Raw genomic sequence first — 22,418 nt, 5'->3', positions numbered from 1 at the left:
ACTGTCTGAAGTATATTTCAGTACTAAGTCTTCATAACTCCTCTTTGTATCTACAAAATGTCCAGAGTCTGGAGTAAAGGAGGCTCAGAGCAGACCTTATCACTCTTTACAACTACCTGAAAGGAGGCTGTAACAAGGTGGAGTTGGCCTTTTCTCACAGGCAATTAGTGAGGGGACAAGAGGAAATGGCCTCAAGTTGTGCCAGGGAAGGTTCAGGTTGGACATCAGGAAGAATTTCTTCCTGGGAAGGGTTGTCAAGTATTGGAATGGACAGCCCAGGGAAGTGGTGGAGTCACCATACGTGGAAGTGTTCAAGAGATGACTGGATGTAGCACTTAGTGCGTGGTCTAGTTGACAGGGTGGTGTTCAGTCAAAGGTTGAACTTGATGATCTAAATGATTCTATGACTCTATGATCTAACTGCTTGCTTGTCAACATGATAATTTATTCAGGGATATGTTAAACAGGGAGAAACATAGTGCTGCTAATTTGAAAGTTCACAGATCGTGCCCTTGTCTGCAGAGAACATTCCCTTGCTGCATTTTGTTGCCATCAGATGATCCCATCAGCTGTGCATTGTGTCAGTGGGTCCCCTATAATCTAAAGCAAGGTGTACACATATGAGCTATCTGCTTGAACTGTGTAAGAACACTCCAAACACTCTATAAACACAAACCTACATAATTTCACTCATTTTTCTGTTTCCCGTCAAAATAAGGAAGGAATATGTGGACCTAGCTTTAATGTAAGTGCTGTGCAAGCTCATCAGGGACAGTTTGGCCAGGGTTGTCTTAATAGTATTTTTCTTGATCATGTGTTGGCTTTGTGACAAATTCAGAGAAAAGTGGCAAAAAAGAATTCTGTATAGAGCTTACTGTATGCACAGGCTCAAGTCTTGAAGGGAAACACACATTCGGACAAGAGCTCAAATGAGGTTGTGGTGTAGTAGCAGTAAGCATTTGCTTATCAGAGCTAGCTTATTTTTTGATGAATGTTTAACTTGAGATGTCTGTCTGAAAAAAACTTTGTTTGACCAAAATTGATTTAACAGAAACATTAAAGGAGAAGGAAATGCAAGCCTCTTTGCTGGCCAACAAACTTGGGTGCTGAACTCATTTGTATTTGATAAACTGAAACTTTTTATGTCATAAATGCCACCAAGTTTTGGTTATTTTTGAAAATAAGCTGAGTAGTTTAGTCACAGCCAAGAAAAGAGAACTGGTAACCCATCTTTAATTGCAAAAGTATTTCCTAGAGTACTTCTAACCTATCTCTATTGTTTTTCCATAGGTTGATGGGATACTGTGCCTGGCTGACATTCTCACTGATAACAGCCATTCTGAAGCTACTCATGCTGAAGCAGCAGCAGTAATTGCACAGATCACATCTCCACATCTCACATTCACTCAGCATCTCAGCAGCTTTCTGGAAAATATGGAAGAAATTGTGACTGCGCTTGTCAGTAAGTTCTCTGTGGGACTTTTGGGTCCAGTTAAAATAACAGGTTGGGGTAGGACTCTTTCAATAGAAATATTCCCTAAATAATGTTTACCATACTTCCCTTAACAGATAAAAGAACAATTTAAAATTTTGAATCTGAGCATTCTGCAATTACATAATGTTTTTTACTCCAGCCCCCATTTGAATAGAATTTATGCATATTTGTAAAAACAATATCTGTATGAAAATCTGCCATGAGAGCCATAGGAAAGACTCAGCAAAGCATCCTCTTGTCCGATGTTTATCTGTAAAACAACAGTTTCTGAGAGCTGCTAACATTTATACCTGTTGTATTTTCTACACTTGCTAGAGCTCAAACTCACCAGCACATCTATACTTGTGTGATAATTCAGAGAAAAAGTAGATTGTTGTATAATCTATGGGCATTGTTACAAGAAAATAAAAGATCTGTCTTTCTTGTCTAGGCCTCTGATTCATGGTAAAATGAGACAAAGGTAACAGTAAGATTTTCTTTAACCTGGGTCAGTGAAGACACTTCGGAAAAACAAGATGATATTTCTCATTATTTTCTAAAGAGAGGAATATTTTATTTCTGGCACTCTATTTCATCCCTCTCAAATACCAGAAGCTTTCATTCAAGCATTCTCTTCTCTCTGATCTGGAAATTCAGTTTCCCAGAGCTCCATGTCAGAACGTACAGTTTGGGTCATCTAGTTTGATTTCTCATGTATAATAGATCAGTACATTTGGATATTTTTCCACTGAGCCCAGTGGTTACAGTTAAACTGCAGGACTTCAATTTTAATGAATGGTCTTGTGTTTGCTTTTTAATAGAACATAAAAAGAGTATAGTAGTACCAGTATTTGAGGATTCTGCAGTGGCTGGGAATTGTCTGAGATGTATTTAGGCATTCCTCAGTAGGTCCAAACAGAACTAGTGCTGTAGAAGCCAAGGAAACAATTTATTCCTGATGTCCAGCAGCAAACTTGTGCCCTAAACCTGCCCTGAATCCAGTGGGTGGAATTAACCTGTGCTGAGCTTGGTTCTGCTGTAGCTATACTGCTAGAGGGATCTGACCTGATTTATTTAAGACGATTTTCTAGGTTGTTATAGTGTACCACAAACAAGGGACAATCTAAACAACCTGTCTAGAAGGTATTAGCTGGTGGATCATTTCCTCGCTGTTTAAGTTCTACAGGAATTTTAGTAGTATATATTCTGCCCAAGAAATGTGAGCATTAAAAATAGAACATGTATAACTTTGCAAGAGCCATTTCAGTAATCACACACCAGTTTCCTTGTAATATTTATAACTCAGTAATTGAATTACTGTAATATGTTTAATTTTTAAACCATGAAGAAATCCCATTACTAGGTGATTCACTTCTTAGTTAAAGTACATGTGTGCAAGGAATTAAAAGGTAGCTGTTTCCTCAGCACTTATTGAAGCTGAAAAATATAACAGAATGATTTTTGGTTATAGAGAAATAGTGATAGGCAACATCTATATGTACCTTGTTCTAAAGCAAAGGATATGCAACAGAATTATTCTCTTATGGATCATTTACTGTTAGGCTTTTGCCTCCCGTTATTAATTTTATTTAGTTGTACTGTTTTGAACAACACCCAGTGAAATATTCCCTGTAGAATGGTATACTAGGTAGACCATATCATTCATTAGAGGTTGTAGCAAGGTGGTTGTTGGTCTCTTCTTCCAAATAATAAGTGATAGATCAAAAGGAAATGGCCTCAAGCTGTGCTAGGGGAGGTTTAGTTTGGGTATTAGAAAAAATTACGTAGTGGAAACAGTTGTTAAGAGTTGGAACAGGCTGCTCAGGGAAGTGGTTGAGTTGCCATCCCTGGAGGTATTTAAAAGACGTGTAGATGTGGCACTTGGGGACATGGTTAAGTGGTGAGCTTGGCAGTGCTGGGTTTATAGTGTTGATGATCTCAGAGGCCTTTTCCACCCTAAACAGTTCTATGATATTATATAATTTAAAAAAAAAATGAAGTTTTGTTTTGTTTTGTTTTGCTTCCTTTTTTATCTTGATGTTTATATGAACTTGATCTTGGCTACTGAGATTACTACTGCAAATTGCAGATGCTTAAATATTGCTTTGAAATACTGCAATGAAAGAATGACTTTTATTCAACTTATTTTCTGCATCCCTAGAACTGTGCCAAGAAGCTTCGTCAGGTGAAGTTTTCTTGCTGGCTTCAGCAGCTCTTGCCAATATTACTTTCTTTGATACCATGGCTTGTGAAATATTGCTCCAGTTAAATGCAATGAAGATTCTTCTGGCAGCATGTTCGGACAAACGCATAGTGGATACTCCATATTCTCGAGATCAGGTGAGGAGTTTCTCGGCAAGCTGCTGTCTGAACACATTTGTGTAAAAATCAACAGGTTTCAGCACTGTCTGTTTTGACACAGCCAAACTGAAGTTACTTTTGTGTATTCCATTCTTGATTATTTTCAATATATGACTCTGCTTCTGTTGCCTTTTTTTTTAATGAGTGTTATCAAATGTGACAGCTTAAATGTGATTCCACAACAATGGAAAAAAAAAAGGCGGCACAGTTCCATACTTCTAAGGTACTTGAACATTTTTTTGTCATCATGAAGATGGCCAAACAGCAACACAGAGGCCCAGAGAGGCTGTGGAATCTGTCTTTGGAGGTATTCAAAACCTGACTGGATGGAGCTTTCAGGCAAGGAAGATATATATGGAGACTACAGCCTAAATATAAAGTTGTCATTTTAAAGATAAATTAGATCCAAAAGCTGAATAAGGATCTGATTCCCAGCCCACTGACGTCTGTGGGCTTTGGATCAAGTCCTAACTGCCTTGGTTAGATGGTTTGCAAATTTTACTGGCAAATACTGCTAATGCACTTTTGCCTTTCCCTTTCTTCCTCACATTTTTTTTTTTAGTGAAGAGACACAGAAAATTAAAGGTCTGTGCTAATGCACAAATGAAGTCAGATGAATCCTTTTGCTCCTCTCGGGTACTGCCATGCAATGGGATGCTGTAGAGGCACTGTTTATTTGGCATCTCAGGGATTAATTTTGTTGCAGCAGAGTAACATGTAAGAGGCTTGAGGGTTCCAGGAGTTATTACTAAAGGGTGGAGGCTGCTAGTGAGCTTGCTTGAAATATTTCTGTTTATGAAACATTGTGAATATAACTAAATGTTCATAATTCAGGCCTCACAAACCCATCCCCTTCACAACTCTGAAGTAACTAAAAGATGATTTATGGTAGACTTGGGATCTGCATTGCCACAGAAAACTCTATTCACCCTTAAACAGGAGACAGGCCACGGAAATTGAGGCACAGGGGACCTTAGAAACTGATTATTGGTGTTCTAGATTGGTTATTGGGACTGCTTTAGCTTATATTATAGCATTCAGTAGTTTTCCAGCTCAGGAGTGCGTATAAAAAGATGGAATTAGGTCATAATTACCATATTGCTCTTTGGGCAAAGTCAAGCTGTGGTGTTGACGTGGCTGTGTACTATTATTACATATGTGCAATTCTTCATGTTCTTTTTTTTTATTCCTCCTCCATGCTCTCATAGTTTTGATTTCTGTATTTATTTATGCCCTCATCTTAATTCTGCTCTCAGCTGTGAGTTTGCAGTTTACTCTGTGGGCAGCATAGCAAGCCCCTTCTTTTTATGATGAACACAGACATTGAAAGACATATGTATGACTTTTTCAGTAACTGGCTGGTTCCAGGCCTTTTGCAGCTGGCAGGGCATCTCATTAGGTAGACAAACAGAGAACTGAATGGCCTCTGTCCAAGAACTGAGAAGATTTCATTCCCCATAACCCCTTACCTTCCTTCTTGGACTGAAAAACTAGATCAGAAAGGGTGCTGTTCTCAGTGCTGTGCTGCAGTCAGTTTCTGAGCTGGCTCCTTGGCTCCCAGAGCAAGAGAGACTGTAAAATCCCACCTTTTTTTAATGTGCATCTGATGTCCAGGTGGAACCTGAGTGCTGCTTATCTTGTCTTTAAGAGCTGCCAGAGTTGCTCATCAAGCAGTTTTGGTAATGCAACAGCCTTAAGAGAAGTCTTCCTTCAAATTCCTAGATAAGTGTGTGTTTGCCTAAACTGCTCCCCCTGTTTCAGTGTTGTATTTTGTGGCATGGATGTGGTGTCTGCCAATTTTGACAGTCTTATGGAATATTTTGCCTTTTAATTCACTCTGTGTGTAGTTGGAATGAGGAAAACACACTCAGCTGGAGAGAAAAACAACACTACAGTACTATGTTTTAAAAGGGTATTAAAATTGCCATTTTGCTTTTTGACTTTAATTTTTTTAGGTGCCCAGTATAACTAGTAACTTTTCCCAGTATACATATTATTATGTCCCCAACCAGTAGACATTTGCCAAGGAAGAAGTACATTACAGATGAGTAGGCTTGGAAATTTTTTCAATTCAAGTTTTTACTTTGGAATGTGCAACCAATTTCAAATATATTTTCATGGCCTAATGTCCATTCTGAATGATCAAGGCCAGTAAAATAGATTATTTAGAATTAAGCTGTACTAAATGTTGAAACAAATAAAATAAGTTTCATAACAAATACAACAAAATATTGTCTAATTACAATAGAATGTTGTAAAAGAGCCCCTCAAACTTAAATGCCCTGTTTTTCATATAGAACTTTAATTTAAATAATGCATTTATCTTATAGAAAACTACTCAGTGTTTCTTTATACATTATTACTTTAGCATTTTTGCTGATTTAAGAAAATTCTAATTTGCTGAAATAGACTGAAGCATGTTCACTGTAAGCCAAAAACGGGAGAAAGATGGCTGAAGTGCAGGAAAGGAACAGTGAACTCTGTTTTCCCTCTTGCCTTTTCATCTCATTTAAAGTCACAATATGTCCTTCTGTACAGCCTTTCTAAGGACAGCTAGAACTGACTAGTTTTCACTCTCCATATAGTATAAATAAATAACATTCTGCTCAGGATTTGGATGTTAGATACATTGTGAGTTGCCTGCAGAAAGTATTTTCCTGCTAAAGCACCTTTAAAAGCATTCTGCCTTTTGGCTTCTGGAAAGCTTTTGTGGGCAAATGATAAACTTTTCCCCTTTACTATTTGAAAACCAACATCTTTCTTCTTTAATATTCCAGGCAGTGTCAGATTAGGTCAGGTAAGAAATCTAGAACTGAGTTCTGGATTTACTTACAAACAAGATTATCATTGTCTATTTTATAGAAGTATGTAACCGCTTCTGTAACCAGCAGTATTACCTTGAGATTGCTCAGTTTTGTAACTAAATACGTTGTATAAGAATCACTACAAAGCAGTAATTTCCTGATCCTCTAGTCCCTAGTTTTGGGTCACAATGGAGATAAATCTTCCATGTTCTTTTTCTTTCTGCAGATCCTTGTTTTCTGAATAGCAAGGTTTTTTTTTTCTTTGAAAGAGTGTCAGAATATTCTTTCAGAAGAGTTCCTGCCTAAATTCAGCAGTGTACTGTACACAGTCATATGTCTTAATGGATTTTAAGCATTGTCAGAAGAAGAGTTTAGCCAAAACCTTTATCATTCAGAGTCTTCTTGACTCTAACCATTGTCTTAAACTCTACATAGAAAAATATGAAATATTTATGTTTGTGCACAGTATGTTTATGTATAATAATTTTTTTTTCTCTGCATTACCACTTGTCTCTTTAGTGTTGCTAGTATTCTCACCTTACCTGTGAAGTTGTGGAGGTATAGCCTAACACCTTCTCATCTTCTGTTATTCAGACAAAGAATTAATGTGCAGTGAACACATCCATGGCTATTCCTAGGTCTAACGTCAGTAAATCATGCTACAAAAAAGTTTGAGGCGGAGAAAGACTTTTAAGTTGGAAGGAGAAAACAGAAATGATTGCTGCTTTTTTTCTGCTAAATTCTTTCCTGTTTCTTTGGTATTTGGGAGATGCTGCAAGTTCTGAAGCTGAGACCTTCTGTCTCATTTAAGATTTAAAATCCTTAACACCATTCTTCCTCTAGGTTTCTCCTTCTTTTCTTTGGTCTTCCAGGTTTTTTTTTCAGGGAATTTGTGAGGGTTTTTATTGCCTTTCCCTCTTTTTTTTCTCTTATGTGGAGATTGCAGTATCAAAAGGAGTGCAGAGACAGATGTTACTTTAACATAAAGGAGTTTTGAATTTTTAAATGTTGCCAAACACACGGTGAAAGACTTTGGGGGCAGTGGTTTTTAATTAGAAGAATATTAACAGATTTTTTTTTTTTTTGAAAATCCATGTGTGGATGAAAGAAACTTGCAGTACTACTTCTCAATTTGAGTTTCTTGAATACTGGGGAAATTATTACTCCTCACCAACTACTTTTTGTTTCTGCTTGTTGTCATGAAGACAGCTGGTTACCTCTGTCTTTTCATAAACATGTGAACAACATAATAATATGAATAACAGTACTGGCTGACATTGTATGGTAAATGTTGTGGATTGTTATGTTTCAGGAGTCCAACACTGACTCTCTTAAACACAAAAATTTTTGAGACAAAATGCCTGTTTAGTTACAATTCTGCCTTTCACATTTAGGTTCAATCCAGGATAAGACAATGTGCTCCAACTTTCAAAGCAAGAGGTTCAGTTGGAAGAGTGAAATCTCAGCTCAGTTGAAGAACTCTGCTATTCTTTGTTAGCTTAGTGTGGTGAGGTTTTCATTCTTTCATCTTAGTATTGCTACTGTTCTGATTTTGAAGAAGCAATCTAACCTCTCTGCATTTTTGTTTAATCCTCTGTAAAGTTGGGTAGACATTGCACTTACTCTGTAAAGTCTCTCCAGAAGGAGAAGACACATGTTATGTCAGCACAATTCATTGTGGTTTCTGTTTTCTGCCCTTGCCTGCCAGGTTCATAGTACAGCCAGGCTGGTGCTGGGCTGTTTACTGCAGAAACTATAAACAAGAGACTTTGCTGTAGACTGTACCAGTCATAGAGCTGTAAGTTAGAGGTGGATTTGTACGCATTTTCCTGCAGTATTTTGTCTTTTTGTCTTCAGTCCTTCAGGAATTGAGACAGCACATTTCAAACAACCTCTGCGTTTGGCCAATGATATTTTTTTTTTTCCCCAAAGCAGAATCACTGGTCCAGGTGACAGTTGTGATTTCAGTCTTTGTTCTGAGCAGGTGAGCTAGTAAACAGTGTTTCTACACGTTGCAGTTTCTGGTTTTTTTTTTCTCCCTCAACTAGAAAATTATTACCTTCTAGGAGGGCATCAGAAATTGCTTCCTGACCACTCTGCTTGAGTTAGTGGAGGTTGACCTGATCCTGAAATGGGAGTAATGGGAGTAACTAAGTTTCTTAGCATGTACTCAAACCCTGATTTCAGGGTTTGATTCCAACTAGACAAGCAAAGTTGTTTCCTACAAAGTTGCTTCTTCAGCTTATCTAGGTATATTTAATTCCTAACCACAAAAATGGCTCTCAGAAGCAATGGGAATTGTCTTCTATTTTAAGCAATATAATGCCCCAGAGAAAACTTCTAGAGATTTCTTAGTGAAGTTTTTTATTCCAATAGATAGTATCTTGAAAGGTTTTTCCTACCTTGTCTTAATGTAACTCCTGTTCTTGACTCAGCTATATGTACTGTTTTGCTGTCTCCCTGTGGGGTGGACCTTGAATTGTAAGGGTTTGATGGTTTTAATTTACATTCAGAAACAAAGACTCCATCCTGCTTCTGAGTAGTTGTTAAATGCCTCTTTGTTTCTGAAAATGGGTATCTGGAGCTTTGCAGACACACTCTGATCTACCCTTATGTCATTTATTTGAATGAATTACAAAATGCTCTTATAATATGTACAAAAATTAATATTACTTAGTGATGAATCAGCCTTAAAGGAGTAATTAGCTAAGAGAATTAGCAATTCTATATTGATCTGCTTTACCACTCAATTACATTACTTGCTAATTCTTATTTTGAGTGTGTGTCTTTCTTTTTATGTCAGGACTGTTAATAAAAGCTGACTGAGCAGTGTGTCTTTATTATCAATAAGGGTATATTAGCATCACATCTTCTACATCTATAGACACCTCCCCCTCCCACAAATGAAGTAAGGGACCCTCACCTGTGGAAGATATTGTCCCTTAACAAGCTTAAATTTATGCTTTCATCTTCCAAATTCTATTGCATCTTTCTGAGTAGTTGTTTTCACAATAATGGCAAACAATTTCAGATCATCTTAAATTTTCCATTAAGGGAAAGTTATCAAAGAAGCCTTCTGTTTCTTTTCTTTAGGTTTAAGTCTCTTTGTTAACTAAAGCATTTGGGATTTACACTCTCCTCAGTGTATGTATCTTACTTTATAGCAAAACATTCTCATCTAGTTTTCACTTTTGCAACAAACATTCAGTACCTTTGTACACTGGTTAATGAACAATAGTCACCATTAATGGCTAGCATTAGCCAGCATTAGTTACTAATATTCATAATTACATATTTTAGTGAGAGAATTTCCAAGGTAACTGTTGTTTGAACAAAACTATTTTAAAGTTCTCAATTAATCCTGGTTTCTCAAATTTAAGCTTCACTTTTTACAAGTGAAATTTCTACAGCTCAGTGCAAAGCAGACTACAGAACTGTAAAGGAAGGTTCATTACTCATAAATTCAGTATGTGTGAAAAGTGGAGGGAGTGGAAGGAAACTATGTGGAAATAAAAACAATTTTCAAATTTTGAAAATAGATTTAGTTTACTAGAATAACCAAGATCAGCACTGCCATTTTTGTGATAATGGATGATATTGCCACTAGAGAGAGGTGTCTGTGTTTACTATCTGTTTACTGATTTTACCTATGGAAATAGAGATTTTTCATTAGATTTCAGATTAATTTCCACAGCAACTGCAATACTAACAAGATGATGCTGTACTGACATTTGAAATGCACGAAATAATTCTATTATTTTTTAGATTTATTTATTAAATAGGGAAATATTCCACAGACCTAAAGGAGCTCTTCCCCCTCAAATATCTCTGCATACTTAGCTCACCAACAAACCATTTAAAGGTGAACTTTCAAAGCTTTTTAATTTGAGGTGTGGGGTTTTTTTAAACTCTGAAAATTAACTGCTTAGTATCTTAGTCTTGTGAAAAATCTTACTAGTCTCAGTGGGACTCTCTGCATGTTAATATCTTGATAAGTTGGTGCCTTTTCAAAAAGTGCTAAAACATGAGCTGGTCTGAGAATTCTTTTCCTGGCGTTTTGAGTTTTACTGTGTCTCACTACCACGTGGTTTAGGTGCGTGGTGCACAGCACGTGGTAAAAGGTAGGTGTTGAACACAGGATAAACCCTAGGGGGCTGTTCCTTTCCTCTGGTTGTTTTTAGTAGTGTAACTCACGCGACACTGACCTGAATCATTCAGCTTTCATCTGGTGGCAAACAAATGTAATGAGCCTTACAGTACCTGAAGGGAGCCTATAAGAATAATGGAGAGACTTTTTACAAGGGCATGTAGTGAGAGGACAAGGGGAAAAGGTTTTGAACTGAAAAACAGCAGGTTTAGATTAGATATTGGGAAAAAATTCTTTACTGTGAGGGTGGTGAGGCACTGGAACAGGTTGCCCAGAGAAAGTGTGGATGCCCCAACCCTGGAAGTGTTCAAGGCCAGATTGGATGGGGCTTTGAGCAACCTGGTCTAATGGAAGGTATCCCTGCCTATGGCAAGGGGTTGGAACTGAGTGATCTTTAAGGTCCCTTCCAACCTAGACCATTCCATGATTCTGTGATGAGTATTTGTTGATCAAGTCTATTTTTGTGTGGTCTTCATTAGTTGCACTGGTTTTAGGGCTACCAGTTCACAGAGAAAACTGGAGCCACCAGGTTTATCAGACTCCTGCTCTAGAGAGGTGCCTGCAATTTCTGGGGGATCAGAATAACAGAGAATGGAGTGTGGACCAGCCAGGATCAGTCTATTGGAGAGCACTGCTAGAATACAGATACTGGAAATGCATGTATCAAGATCTATCTCCAAAGCAGATCTGCCAAGCAGAGATACAGGTGCTGGGGCAGGGAATTAAGTTTGATGGGATCAGTTCTTGCAGCATATGGTTTCTGAGGCAGTCCACTATAACCCTGCATCAGATTTGGCGATAGAATCTGAGATCAGATGTTGCGTTAAAAAATTCCACACAGGATGAAGCAACTTCTTTTTCTTCTTCTTTTTCCTTCTTCTTTTTCTTCCCCTCTAGGAAATCTCTGGCAGTATTTGCTCAGTAGCACATCTGCAAGTACCACAGATCAAGATATCACTAGGGTACTGGAATTTGTGGGTGGCTTCAGCACATTCTTTCTGCATGATAGGATGGCTCTGGAAGATGATCAGGGCTCACGTGTCCTGTCTTTGGGATATGTTCTTTTTTATACTTTGAGCTGACCACAAGTTCATTGTATGGAATCCAGAAAAATTGCAAAAATCACAAATTGTGTCAGGTGCCAGTGCTTTGTAATCTTAGAGTGTAATCTTTTACAGGAACAACTACTCGAAGATTAATGAAATTGATATTAAATATTACAGTTGAACAGAAGAGATTCCATGTTAAATATTTTCAAGTCTCTTAATTATTTGAAAAATATTCAGTTCTGAGAGAGGTTTTGGTATTTTTTTTCCCCCCAGTAATTTTCAACTGTAAAATTAGGGTTAGGCAATCACTTTTATCTGTATCTGTTTGAGTACTCCATGTTTCACAATAATGTCTGAACTGGTTTGCTGATTCAACAGGACTTCATAGTTACTTTTGAGAAACTGCCTAAGGCTTTATGAAATTTAGAGCCAGATGATGGGAAAAGAGCATAAGATAAAGACTGCAGTGTAAGCCTATGTGTCATTAGAAAAAAAAAATAAAATCAACAACAGGAGAGATGCTACTGGAAAACTTGTGCTTATAGTTTTTGATCAACTTTAAATCCAAAAGAGATGAGATTTCATTAATACCAGTGCTCATAGAAGTGTTACTTTTCAAAGCAAATGGAGTCTGCATTTAAATTTTTGTTTTACTCTAGAGAGTTCATATTTAGTAGGAAACTTCCTTGAACTTTGGTCTGTATTACAGAGGAGATTTTCATGTAAACTGAATGAATTTTAAAATCAGAAAGCATAGGAGAAATAGAACATTTAAAGTCTACTCTTTATTCAACTTGCCTGCTATGTGTTTACATTATGCTATTTCATGTTACATTGTTTACTTCACAGGATAATGGAATTTTTTTGGGAAAAACAAATATCTATCTATATGGAGTGATCTAATCTATGGATTAACTACTTTTTGAGTCCTGCTATGATTTTAAAAGATAATGTAGGTAGAACTTGGTGGTTATTGATCATAAGAGTCTTTTATACACCCCTTAGGAGAAGGTTACATATAAACCCCCTAGGCTAGTTTATAAACATTGCAAAATGTAGGGGCCACACAATCAACCCAAAGAAATTATAGATACAACCTCAAAAAATTTTTGGTGTCAAAAGTTGCACACAAAATATTTTTATGTATGAAAATACTTATTAGACAAAATAACTTGGAGCAGTGGAATAATTGGCATGTATTCAAATTGTGGTTAATTGAATTCTTCATCTGTGGCTTAGAGAGCCACATGGGGCACAGATTCTGCACAGAGGAAGCAATTTTCATTAACAGGATATAATTTAGAATGAGAAAACATATACACTCTGCCTGAAACACAGTTAATAATTAATATGGAATAAATACATAGACATATACTGTTACCATATTTCTACCTGTCACTCTGTACGGTTTCGGCAACTCATTTGCATCCTAAGTAAGTATATTTATTCAGAGAGATGACACTGTAACACTACCTTCAAAAGTGGAAGACCTTTATGTCACAGCATCGGAAATGAGTCATCCTTGTTTTTAAAATGGCAAAGTGAGATCAGAATGGTGATTTGATCTCATGCCTACTTGCATCTAAGAAGTTTGATTGTTTGTGAACTGACACTGTGCTGTTAAAAAGCTGATAACCATTTCCAAAATTGACTGGTGTTTCTGAGGCTGATCAGTTTTTCTGAACTGAATTAGAGAAAACTAAAACTTTTTAGGAAAGAAAATTCTATTTTGTATTCTAGTGATCTATATCATTTATTACTTGGTGTCTCAAATACACTGCTCATATTGAGATGTATGCATTGTTTGCCTCTAAAAAGCAAGCTATTTGAAGGATAAATTAAAAAAGAACATTTATCAGGACCCGTGAAGGGAACGGGTGACTGAAAGCCAACAGCAATGCATGGTCAATGACTCACTGCATCACTTAAAGCAAGTTGAGTTAAACCCAATCTTGAAAACAGTTAAAACAATTTTGGATAAGAAATTCTGTTAATCAAGATCTCAAAATGTGCTTCTGTTGGTACAAAGCCTAAATTTGTCTTAGCTGAGGAAAGGTATAAACAGATTTTTACATCTAGCTCTTTTGGGGACAGTGCTTTAACATGCCCACAGCTCATGGCTTCAATGAAACTGAAAAGTATTCCTTAAATACTCACTTGACTCAAGGCTCAAAACTCCAAATCTCTTGTGAGGATTTCTCACTATTTCAGCTGAACCCTGAACCAGAAAAGTGGCAATAACAGCACTACGGAACGTGTGCTGTGTGCTGGTTCTTTGCTTTCACTGTGAGCTCTGCCTGAGCTGAAATGGGACTACAGGACTGGTTCCTGAGGGTAGGCAGCTCCTGGTTGAACTAGGACTCTAGTTGGTGGGGTTTTTTCTGTTAATTGGGTTTTGTAAATTTTTATCCTCTTCTTTCTACCAATTTGATCGCTGAACAAACCTGCTGCACAGATCTCTCTAAGACAGATTTTGTGCACGAGTAAAAAATTCTGATAAAAGGAGACCTCACTTTTCTTGTCTGGCTTTCAGTTAGCAGCCATAAGTAAGATAAAGACCCCTGAGAAATCACAGAGGTGGGAATAGGCTGTCCAACTGCAAGAATGCTTTTTAGTTTTATTGGGTTTGACATATTTCTGTCATACTAATTTTATAAGCCACAGTGTTATTTAATATTATTGAATTGTAGGGCTAGACTTCATACTTCTTTCTCTTTTTAACAACAGGTGGTAACAATATTGGCAAACATGTCTGTTTTGGACCAGTGTGCTTCAGAAATCATTCAAGGAAATGGTATGTATTTTAGCTGAATTATATTTTTTATTTATTTCATTTTGCATCTTATCTCTTGCACATTGCTGCAGGGTGCAAAATGAGTCCTGGAGATGGTTCTTTGCAAATGATATAAATAAAATATAATAACACTGTTTTAGAAAACTTTGCATTTATGACCACATTGCTGTTGTTCTCTGTGTGTGGCTTACTCATAGATGCAAAGCAAAGTAGAAAAAAGAAGAAAAAAGTGTTTCAACAGCCTTTATTCTGGTAATTACATTGTGTAAGGTGGCAATTATTACATGTTGAAAGACATCACCTGATACTGAGCCATGCATACCTGCATTTTGTGTCACTTTTTTTCACAGGTATTAAGAGGTATTATAAATTTTGAAGTTTCATGTTTTTATTACTATACAGCAGTTGCCAGGTTTTTTTTCCCCTTATATCTTTAAATATCATATTATGCAAAATTCATTATGTTTAAAAAACCCTGGGTGTTATAGACCCATCAGAAGTCTTAGAAGTTACTAAATCTGTGAATAAGGATAAATGCCTTATTAATACATCTACCAGCAAATTCATGACCAAGCAATATAGTAAGACAGCTTTTTTTTGGGGGGTGAGATATTAAATTACAGTGAAGCTTCCCATATATTGCTTTTTCTGTCCTAGGAATATCCCCTCCTTACTTTTAAAATTAACATTTATGTAGGAATGGTTTTAGCTTGGATCCATTTGCATCTCAGACATGTCTGATTGTAGGTGGGAGAAGGTATTTCAGAAATTATATCCATAGAAGCAGATCCTCAAAGAGAACTGGCCAATTCCAATGTAATATTGGATTTAGATGTTTCTTGCATTTTAATAGAAAATTTGGGCTCTCTGCATACAAATATGACTGGCAAGGATCAGGTACTATGCAATCTATGTGTGCCCAGAGGTAAGTGTGCATTTGATGTCCTTGCAGAGGTAGAGAGGTGTCACAGTTTCAGAACAAATGACAATGTGGAAGTTGAATGAATTTGAATACTGAAAAAATTTAATCACAGATACATGCAATTTTACAAATAAAGTGCAAAATTTCTGTGTCCCATGCAGAAGACAATGCAGTGAAGGGGAGAAGCAAGGCAGGTTAGCATGATCATTTCTCACGTGACCTCCTTGTTTCATGGGGAGGATGGGGCAATCCCAGAGAGAGGTTGGTCAGGTCCATTTGGTGGTTCCTGCCATGCTCCTGGTCCAAGCTTGTTGTGTTCCTGGAACTTGGAGAGGCACTCCTGGACTTCTTGATGCAGACATATGTGGCTTCCCCTACCCAGAGTCTTTTCTAGAAACTCTTGGGAAGACCCTGACATTTCCCAGGACCCAGGTGTCTGTAATTATAGGTTTGAGTAGAGAAAACCATTCTGGCGGTTGGTCTGTTTGACTTGGGCTGATCTTCTGTCGTCAACACTTACAGTCCAGATATGCCCTGAAAGTTTTTGCACTCGTTTATGAGTAACAGACTGGTTTTGTAGTTTGGCTATCTATTTCCTTGAGCACACCAAAACCTCTTCTGTTATTTGGGACAGGTGTTTGATCGTATTTCATCTGCTTTTACTTCAGCAGAAACTTGATTGAAGTTCACGAAATTATACTAAGAGCTGTGCCAACTAAGCCTAACTCATGCCAGATACTAGAGTGGGTGGACATGTACATGCAGATTGCCAAGGACAACGAGACAAAGTTTGTGTATACATTCCATAATGGAAGTTCACAAGAAGAATTTTCCCACTGGCTTTTGAGAAGGGTTGGCACTCAGCTTGTGTGTAAAGGCATCTTGTGTCTGCCCAATGTTGTAATGCTCAGATGCTGCTCAGAGGCCAGATTCACAAACCGAGAAGGGGTTTTGAATGCTAGAGAGTTTAGATACTTTCTTAAAGTATTCTCTGACTTTTTAAGTATGTCAGTTGATTATTATCTAGATGTATGATTCTGATACTAATCTCTGAATTATTTATGCAAATGTTGTAACAGCTAAAATCCTCTTATGCTACCTGAAGTAATCTGAATGCCTAATAGCGTATGGAGTCTAATAGCACATAATTGTCTTTACACTTAAAATAATCTAGAAAATAGAAATCAGTACAGTCTCAAGTGTTTTTGTGGAACTACAATAAGAATATAAACTCCTATAGGAAATAATAAGTTAATGAAGTCATTTCAACATGGAAAACATTATCTCTTTTGAAATAGAGTCAGTCACACATTAAGCTTCAAGAGACAGAATCTCATAGTTTCCTTCACTAAAGGATTCCCCATTCTAAAGTACACTCAAACAGTTTGAGAAGGAAACTTTTAAAGGTTTATTTAAAAATACATAAACTGAAAAAAAAATTTAATTCAGAGTGAAACTTCATGTAGAGATCTGAAATACGTCACTACAGGTTTTAGATAGTGATTACCTTCAGCTTAGTTTGGAAGAGAAATAAAGAAATGTAATTAATTTGACTGAAATAAATTCATGAAAACTAAAATACCAGCTTGTAGGGGAGTTAAAAGGTTGGAGAAGGGAAGAGATAGTGCATTTTCTAGTTCCAGAAGTTCTGTAGCTTCCCAGTGAAGACAAACTTATGCACAGATCAGAAGTGCCTGAATGCTGACGTCCAAATTGCTGTCCACATTTGTGCATTCTTCATGACTTATTTGGGCAAGTCATTGGTCTGTATTTACCTTGCTTGCTTTTTCCCTTTACTTTTTTTGCACCAAGTTGTTGTTTTGGTTTTTTTTTGGAGAGAGGATAACAACGGCTCTTTACATTCTTTTAGGTATTCAACTTTTAATGGAAATGCTCTTTGAAAAATCATCTTCAGGAAGTTCAGCAGAAGTTGCTGCTTGTGAGCGAGTCCAACAGAAATCTGCAGTAACACTGGCACGACTCAGCCGGGATCCTGAAGTGGCAGATGCAGCTGTAAAACTCAGCTGTAAGGATGTATCTCTAGCTTAATATTGGACTGAAAAAGAGGGAGGAACTGCCAGTCACGGAGAAACTCTTTTAAATTTGTAGCCTCACTTGGTATACTTTATGGAGTATATTCCCTGTAGAGTCTGCCCAGAGAATGACTGAGGAGGTTGAGCTAAATGAACCTTTGGCTCATTTCCCAGAGGAACCTGAGGTGCAGTATCCACTCAACACGGAGCTGTGTCTTACTGTGCCAACTGGCACTGCTGCCTCCTCCATTCCTTTACGTAAACCCTTGTGTAGGATCTGTCAGTGGAATGAATCCAATGCGAGGGAGCAGGTTCTTTGAGTTGGAGTTTTTTAAGGGTATAGGGGAGGACTGATAGGGAAGAAATGGAGGTCACAATTTCTACTCTGAAAGAGCAATAGCAAATAAATGCAATTTATTTGTTTGTGCTTTACAACTATTAATTATGACTGCTCTGATCTGCATAGCTCCATGAAAAATCCCTCAAGTATTTGTGTATCATCTTTACATTAGAGATCATGTCTACTAAGAAAGATAAATATTACACATCTCAAAATAAGAAGTTGTTTCTCTAAATTATTTCTCCTGACACTCTTTTGTGCACTCAGGTATTCCTCGCCTAATTAAACTTTGCAGATCACCAACCGAAAGAAATAACAGCGATTCTGTTCTAGTGGCATGTCTGGTATGTACATTTTAGTCTTTCTTTCAAGCTTATAATGGAAAACTAAGAAAAAACCCATCCCTTTAGATTTCAAAATGCATAAGTATTGCAGGAATGTTTTAAATTCACGTCAGGGTCTCCTGCTTTTCCCCTTAAGCATAATCTTGTACGCTGTCAATTATTTATCCTCTGATTGAAGATTTAAGCACATAAGGAAAAATGGCTTCATCTTCACATTATTGAGCACCAAAAAATTTCACTGGAACACTTCAGAATTTAAAGATTTATTAATTTCTGAATTCCATTCTCTGATGATGCTGTTTACTGAAATTACCCTTGAGTCAAGGGATAGCAGCCCTTTATCTGCAAACACATATATGTATAGAAATATTTATGTAAAGTGTCCAAAAAGAGGAAAAGATATTACTTGCTTTCATTATGGTCCTTTTTTTTTTTCTGTTTGAGTCTCCAAGAAAATATAGTGCCCAGCCAAGGACAGGGCAACAGATAGTTAACACTTTCTCTACTCAGGAGAAAGATCCCAGCTGCTGGCCCTGCACTGCGTGGACTGTGAGCTCCCAATGACTGTCAGAGTTGAGTGATTTCACCCAGCATTTTGTGAAAGTGCTCTGGGCACATGAGTGATCTAGGGTTAGGACATAGGTTTTGAGAAATGAAGACTGAAGAATATTGTTTGACAATGCTTTATAGTATTAATGTTATTTTAAGTGTGAAACTTGGTTACTGCAGCTTGTTCATTTAAGCAGGACTCATTCAGGATGAAGAAAGTTTGAATGTGAGCACAAGAAATGCAGAGGTTATCCATCATACATGCTGAGAAGGCTTATTAGTCTTGTATGACTAAAGCAGAGACCACAGAGAGATGGCAGCAAACCAACTATGATTTTTTTCTGTCTCACAGAAGTTGCTGCTGCACATTCCTTGAATTCATGTCTATTGTTTGAGACATTACCTGCCTGTCTCAGCAACTCTGCTTCTCTGGATATTTTAGTAACTGCTTGAAGACATTTTCTAATAAACATGTGGCAAAAATATTGTCCTGGAGGCATAAGCTGCTTCAAGGTCTGATAGGTATTGTCCATGAAATTTGAGGAATTGTACTGTTTGGTATTTTTAGCATGGTTGTTTATTTTTTTATATATTTTGAAGCAGGCGACAAACTCTTGTGTTAGTGCTTCACTGACAAACAACACAGAGAGGGTAGGCTGATCCCACTTTATCACACTTTAGCTATCACACTTTATCAATAGAAGACAATTTTTGTTCTTGAGGAAAGCCAGCCTGCTTTCCAGTTGCATCTGTCACATCAAGTTACTAGAAGGTATGTAGTTGTTGTGTATTTTTCTCCAGTGAGAAAATCAAATAACTCCTTAGAAGGGAAGAGTTTATGAAGACAATGGTAACATCAACGCGATTTTTATCGTACGGCCTCATAATCAGAACAAATGTCAGTTTTATTTGTTCCGAAATGATTTGAAACGTACTGCTTCTTTCTACACTAGTACCTAGAAGATTTCTATGGCAGGCATTGCATAAAACTTCGGTAGCAGATATTTTCTGACTCAGATGACTTATAGTTCTCATAAATAAGACAAAAGGTGAGAGGAGAGTAGAGATACAAAGTGGCAGCATGAGACGTGCAGCAGATCAGAGATAGGTTTACAATCAAAGTCCTCTGATTCTCACCTCTGTGTTCTTTAACACCACACTGTCCCTGCTACTCAGGTCTAAAAGTAATGTGCCCCAAAGGAATTGTTGTTTATTAGCTGCATTTGGGGGAGATCCATTTGACAGATGAAGACAGTAACAAGAGATTAGCCAGGTAGGAGAATTCAACCTGCACAGTTCAGTTCTGAGTCCTGGCTATTATTTTGAGATAGTTACAATGGATTCCTGTAATGAAGACTTTGTCAAACCTAACTGCATTTCAACTTTGCTGTTTTGTTTTTCCAGGCAGCCTTACGAAGACTAGCAGTTATGAGTCCTGAAGGACTTGAAGATTCAGATTTTCAGCAGCTAGTAAAGCCCAGACTTGTGGACTCTTTTCTGTTATGCACAAATATGGAAGAGAGCTTTGTATAAATGTGAGCCAAAAATGATAATCAACATGATAAGTATACAGTAAGATAATACAGATACAATTTTATTTTTTTTTTAGTCCTGTTGTTATTTATGACTTATTTATTCTAAACCCATGAACATGCATTTTGTAAGAGAAAAGGAACAGAATGAGCAGACTTGTTTCAGTGATTTGCAAAGACAATTTTTTATTTTATTTTCCTACCAAGACACATCAACAGACCTTATCATTGCCATCTAGCAAAATGTTGGGTTTTTTAATATAGTTAAATCTAGGTAATGAAGCCAAGAATTTCTTGCTATGTTGTTAAATGCTTCTAATAATGTTTTATCTCTAATATTTTTCTATGGTTAGGACATTTTGCTGATTTTTTTAATAAATGCTTTAGCCTCATGCATTTGCTGTTTTAGAAGAAAAATAATCCTAAAAACTGCAAGTATATACTTTGAAATGAAAGGGGTGTTACAGTCTAAGTCCAGTTCTTAACTGTTGTTGTTTTTAATAGAATTATGAAATATGTAACTGAGAGGAAAACTTCCAGAAAATTTTCAAATACTGGCTTTGATTGATGTTAGAGGACATTCTTACATTGTATAAAGATATGCTCCTCTAGAGGATACACACTTGCAGAAAACTACTTACATTTACTGAAATTTCTGAAAGAAATTTATAAAATTCTAGAAAAATCTCTGATGTATGTTTTATTTCATAATGTGAGATTATCCCCCTAAGATTTAAAATCATTACATACTGATAATTTTCTCTCTTTTCCAAGCCTTAGAGGAACTGGAGGTGCTTATGTCTCGACATGTTTTTAATATTCATACTGCTACTACGTTTGTGAAAAGTTGTGCATGCATATGTTAAATAATGAGAACAGATAATTGTAACTTGAATTTCCATTTTTCTGTTTTTCTAACTAGTCCTCTATTTCTAAAATGAAATAGGACTTTGAGGATATGTTGGAATTGAGAAGATTTTACCAATGGATAAAAACTTAAAGAATAGACTTGATTTTAAAATAGATTTTTTTCATGAACATTCTTCTAAGTTCTTGCTTTTTCTTTTCATTGAGAAACAATATATATTTAAAATTATTCAAAGAGCAATATCTTCAGAGTGTTTTTCCCCTTAACTTCTCACAAAGCACTCTGTAGATTATAAAAGTATATATAATATTTTTCTTGATGGTTTGCAACTATTGCTTTGGATCATTTTGTGATCAGCAACTTTGGGGTAGTAGGACTTCTGCCAAAAAAGTAAGCACATTTCTTCCTTACTGTACTTAGTAGATGTGTTAAGCAGCTTAATTAATTAATGTTTATTTAGTATTATGTGGCATTTAGATGAGAGGCACCAGGAAATTGAGAAGTTGTGACTGTCTTCCACATTTTCTGTGTCTGAAAAATCTGTCCTGGTTCGAGTGGTGATACATGGTGGCTACTTTTCTCTTCCCTTGAGTACATGGGTTAAGAAGTCTCTGCCTTAACATTTCTTTCTTATGAGCTCTTCATTTAATAAGCTCTATCTTGACTGAATTTTAAACCATTAGAAAACCTACAATGACCTCTGTCAAAAGCAACTACTTAAAGAGAAGTGTTGAATCAGATGTTTCACAGATGTAATTTTCTAGTAAGTGCAGAGATGAATTCTGCTTTGTTTTCTTACTTTGAGACAGCTCCTTAAATTTCCAAGGTTGTTAAAGTGTATAGTACTGTACAGCTTTAAAAATATTATATTACCAATGGACTTTAACACTTTCCTCACTAAGCAGAAATAAACCATGGATGCTTTAAATGTTAAAATCAACATTCTTGTTATAAAAAGTGAACTTATAAATTACACTAAAAAACCCACTTAAAATAAGGTCCTGTTGCACTGTTCTGATAGCCTGACAATCCCTGACAGAATACAACACATCAAATTCTGTGGTGAATGAACCTCATTCTGTCAGCTGGAACTAACACTAGAGATATCAGCATGTAGATGGAGTAGGGTTTATCCCATAACAGGTGAAGTTGAAATCTCATTTAAAAAAAATTCCACAAATGCAAAGTGAACTGAAGGAGC

General features: G+C 36.7%; 1 protein-coding gene across 1 annotated transcript in view; it reads left to right on the top strand.

The window, feature by feature from the left end:
* INSC (INSC spindle orientation adaptor protein) overlaps window positions 1–20,592 on the top strand; it is a 139,831-nt gene extending 119,239 nt beyond the window's left edge. Inside the window, exons 10-15 of the mRNA XM_029961031.1 lie at window positions 1,291–1,462; window positions 3,636–3,814; window positions 14,563–14,629; window positions 17,422–17,577; window positions 18,192–18,268; window positions 20,222–20,592. Of these exons, the coding sequence (XP_029816891.1) occupies window positions 1,291–1,462; window positions 3,636–3,814; window positions 14,563–14,629; window positions 17,422–17,577; window positions 18,192–18,268; window positions 20,222–20,350 (780 nt within the window). The 3' untranslated portion in view covers window positions 20,351–20,592. The remainder of the gene's footprint in view (window positions 1–1,290; window positions 1,463–3,635; window positions 3,815–14,562; window positions 14,630–17,421; window positions 17,578–18,191; window positions 18,269–20,221) is intronic.
* Window positions 20,593–22,418: the final 1,826 nt, after the last annotated feature.

The sequence above is a fragment of the Manacus vitellinus genome, unplaced genomic scaffold, assembly GCF_001715985.3.
Source record: "Manacus vitellinus isolate BGI_N305 unplaced genomic scaffold, ASM171598v3 scaffold_30_pilon, whole genome shotgun sequence".
Classification (NCBI taxonomy): Eukaryota; Metazoa; Chordata; class Aves; order Passeriformes; family Pipridae; genus Manacus; species Manacus vitellinus.
The sequence above is the reverse complement of the archived record's forward strand: the minus strand, read 5'-3'. Positions and strand labels throughout refer to the sequence as shown.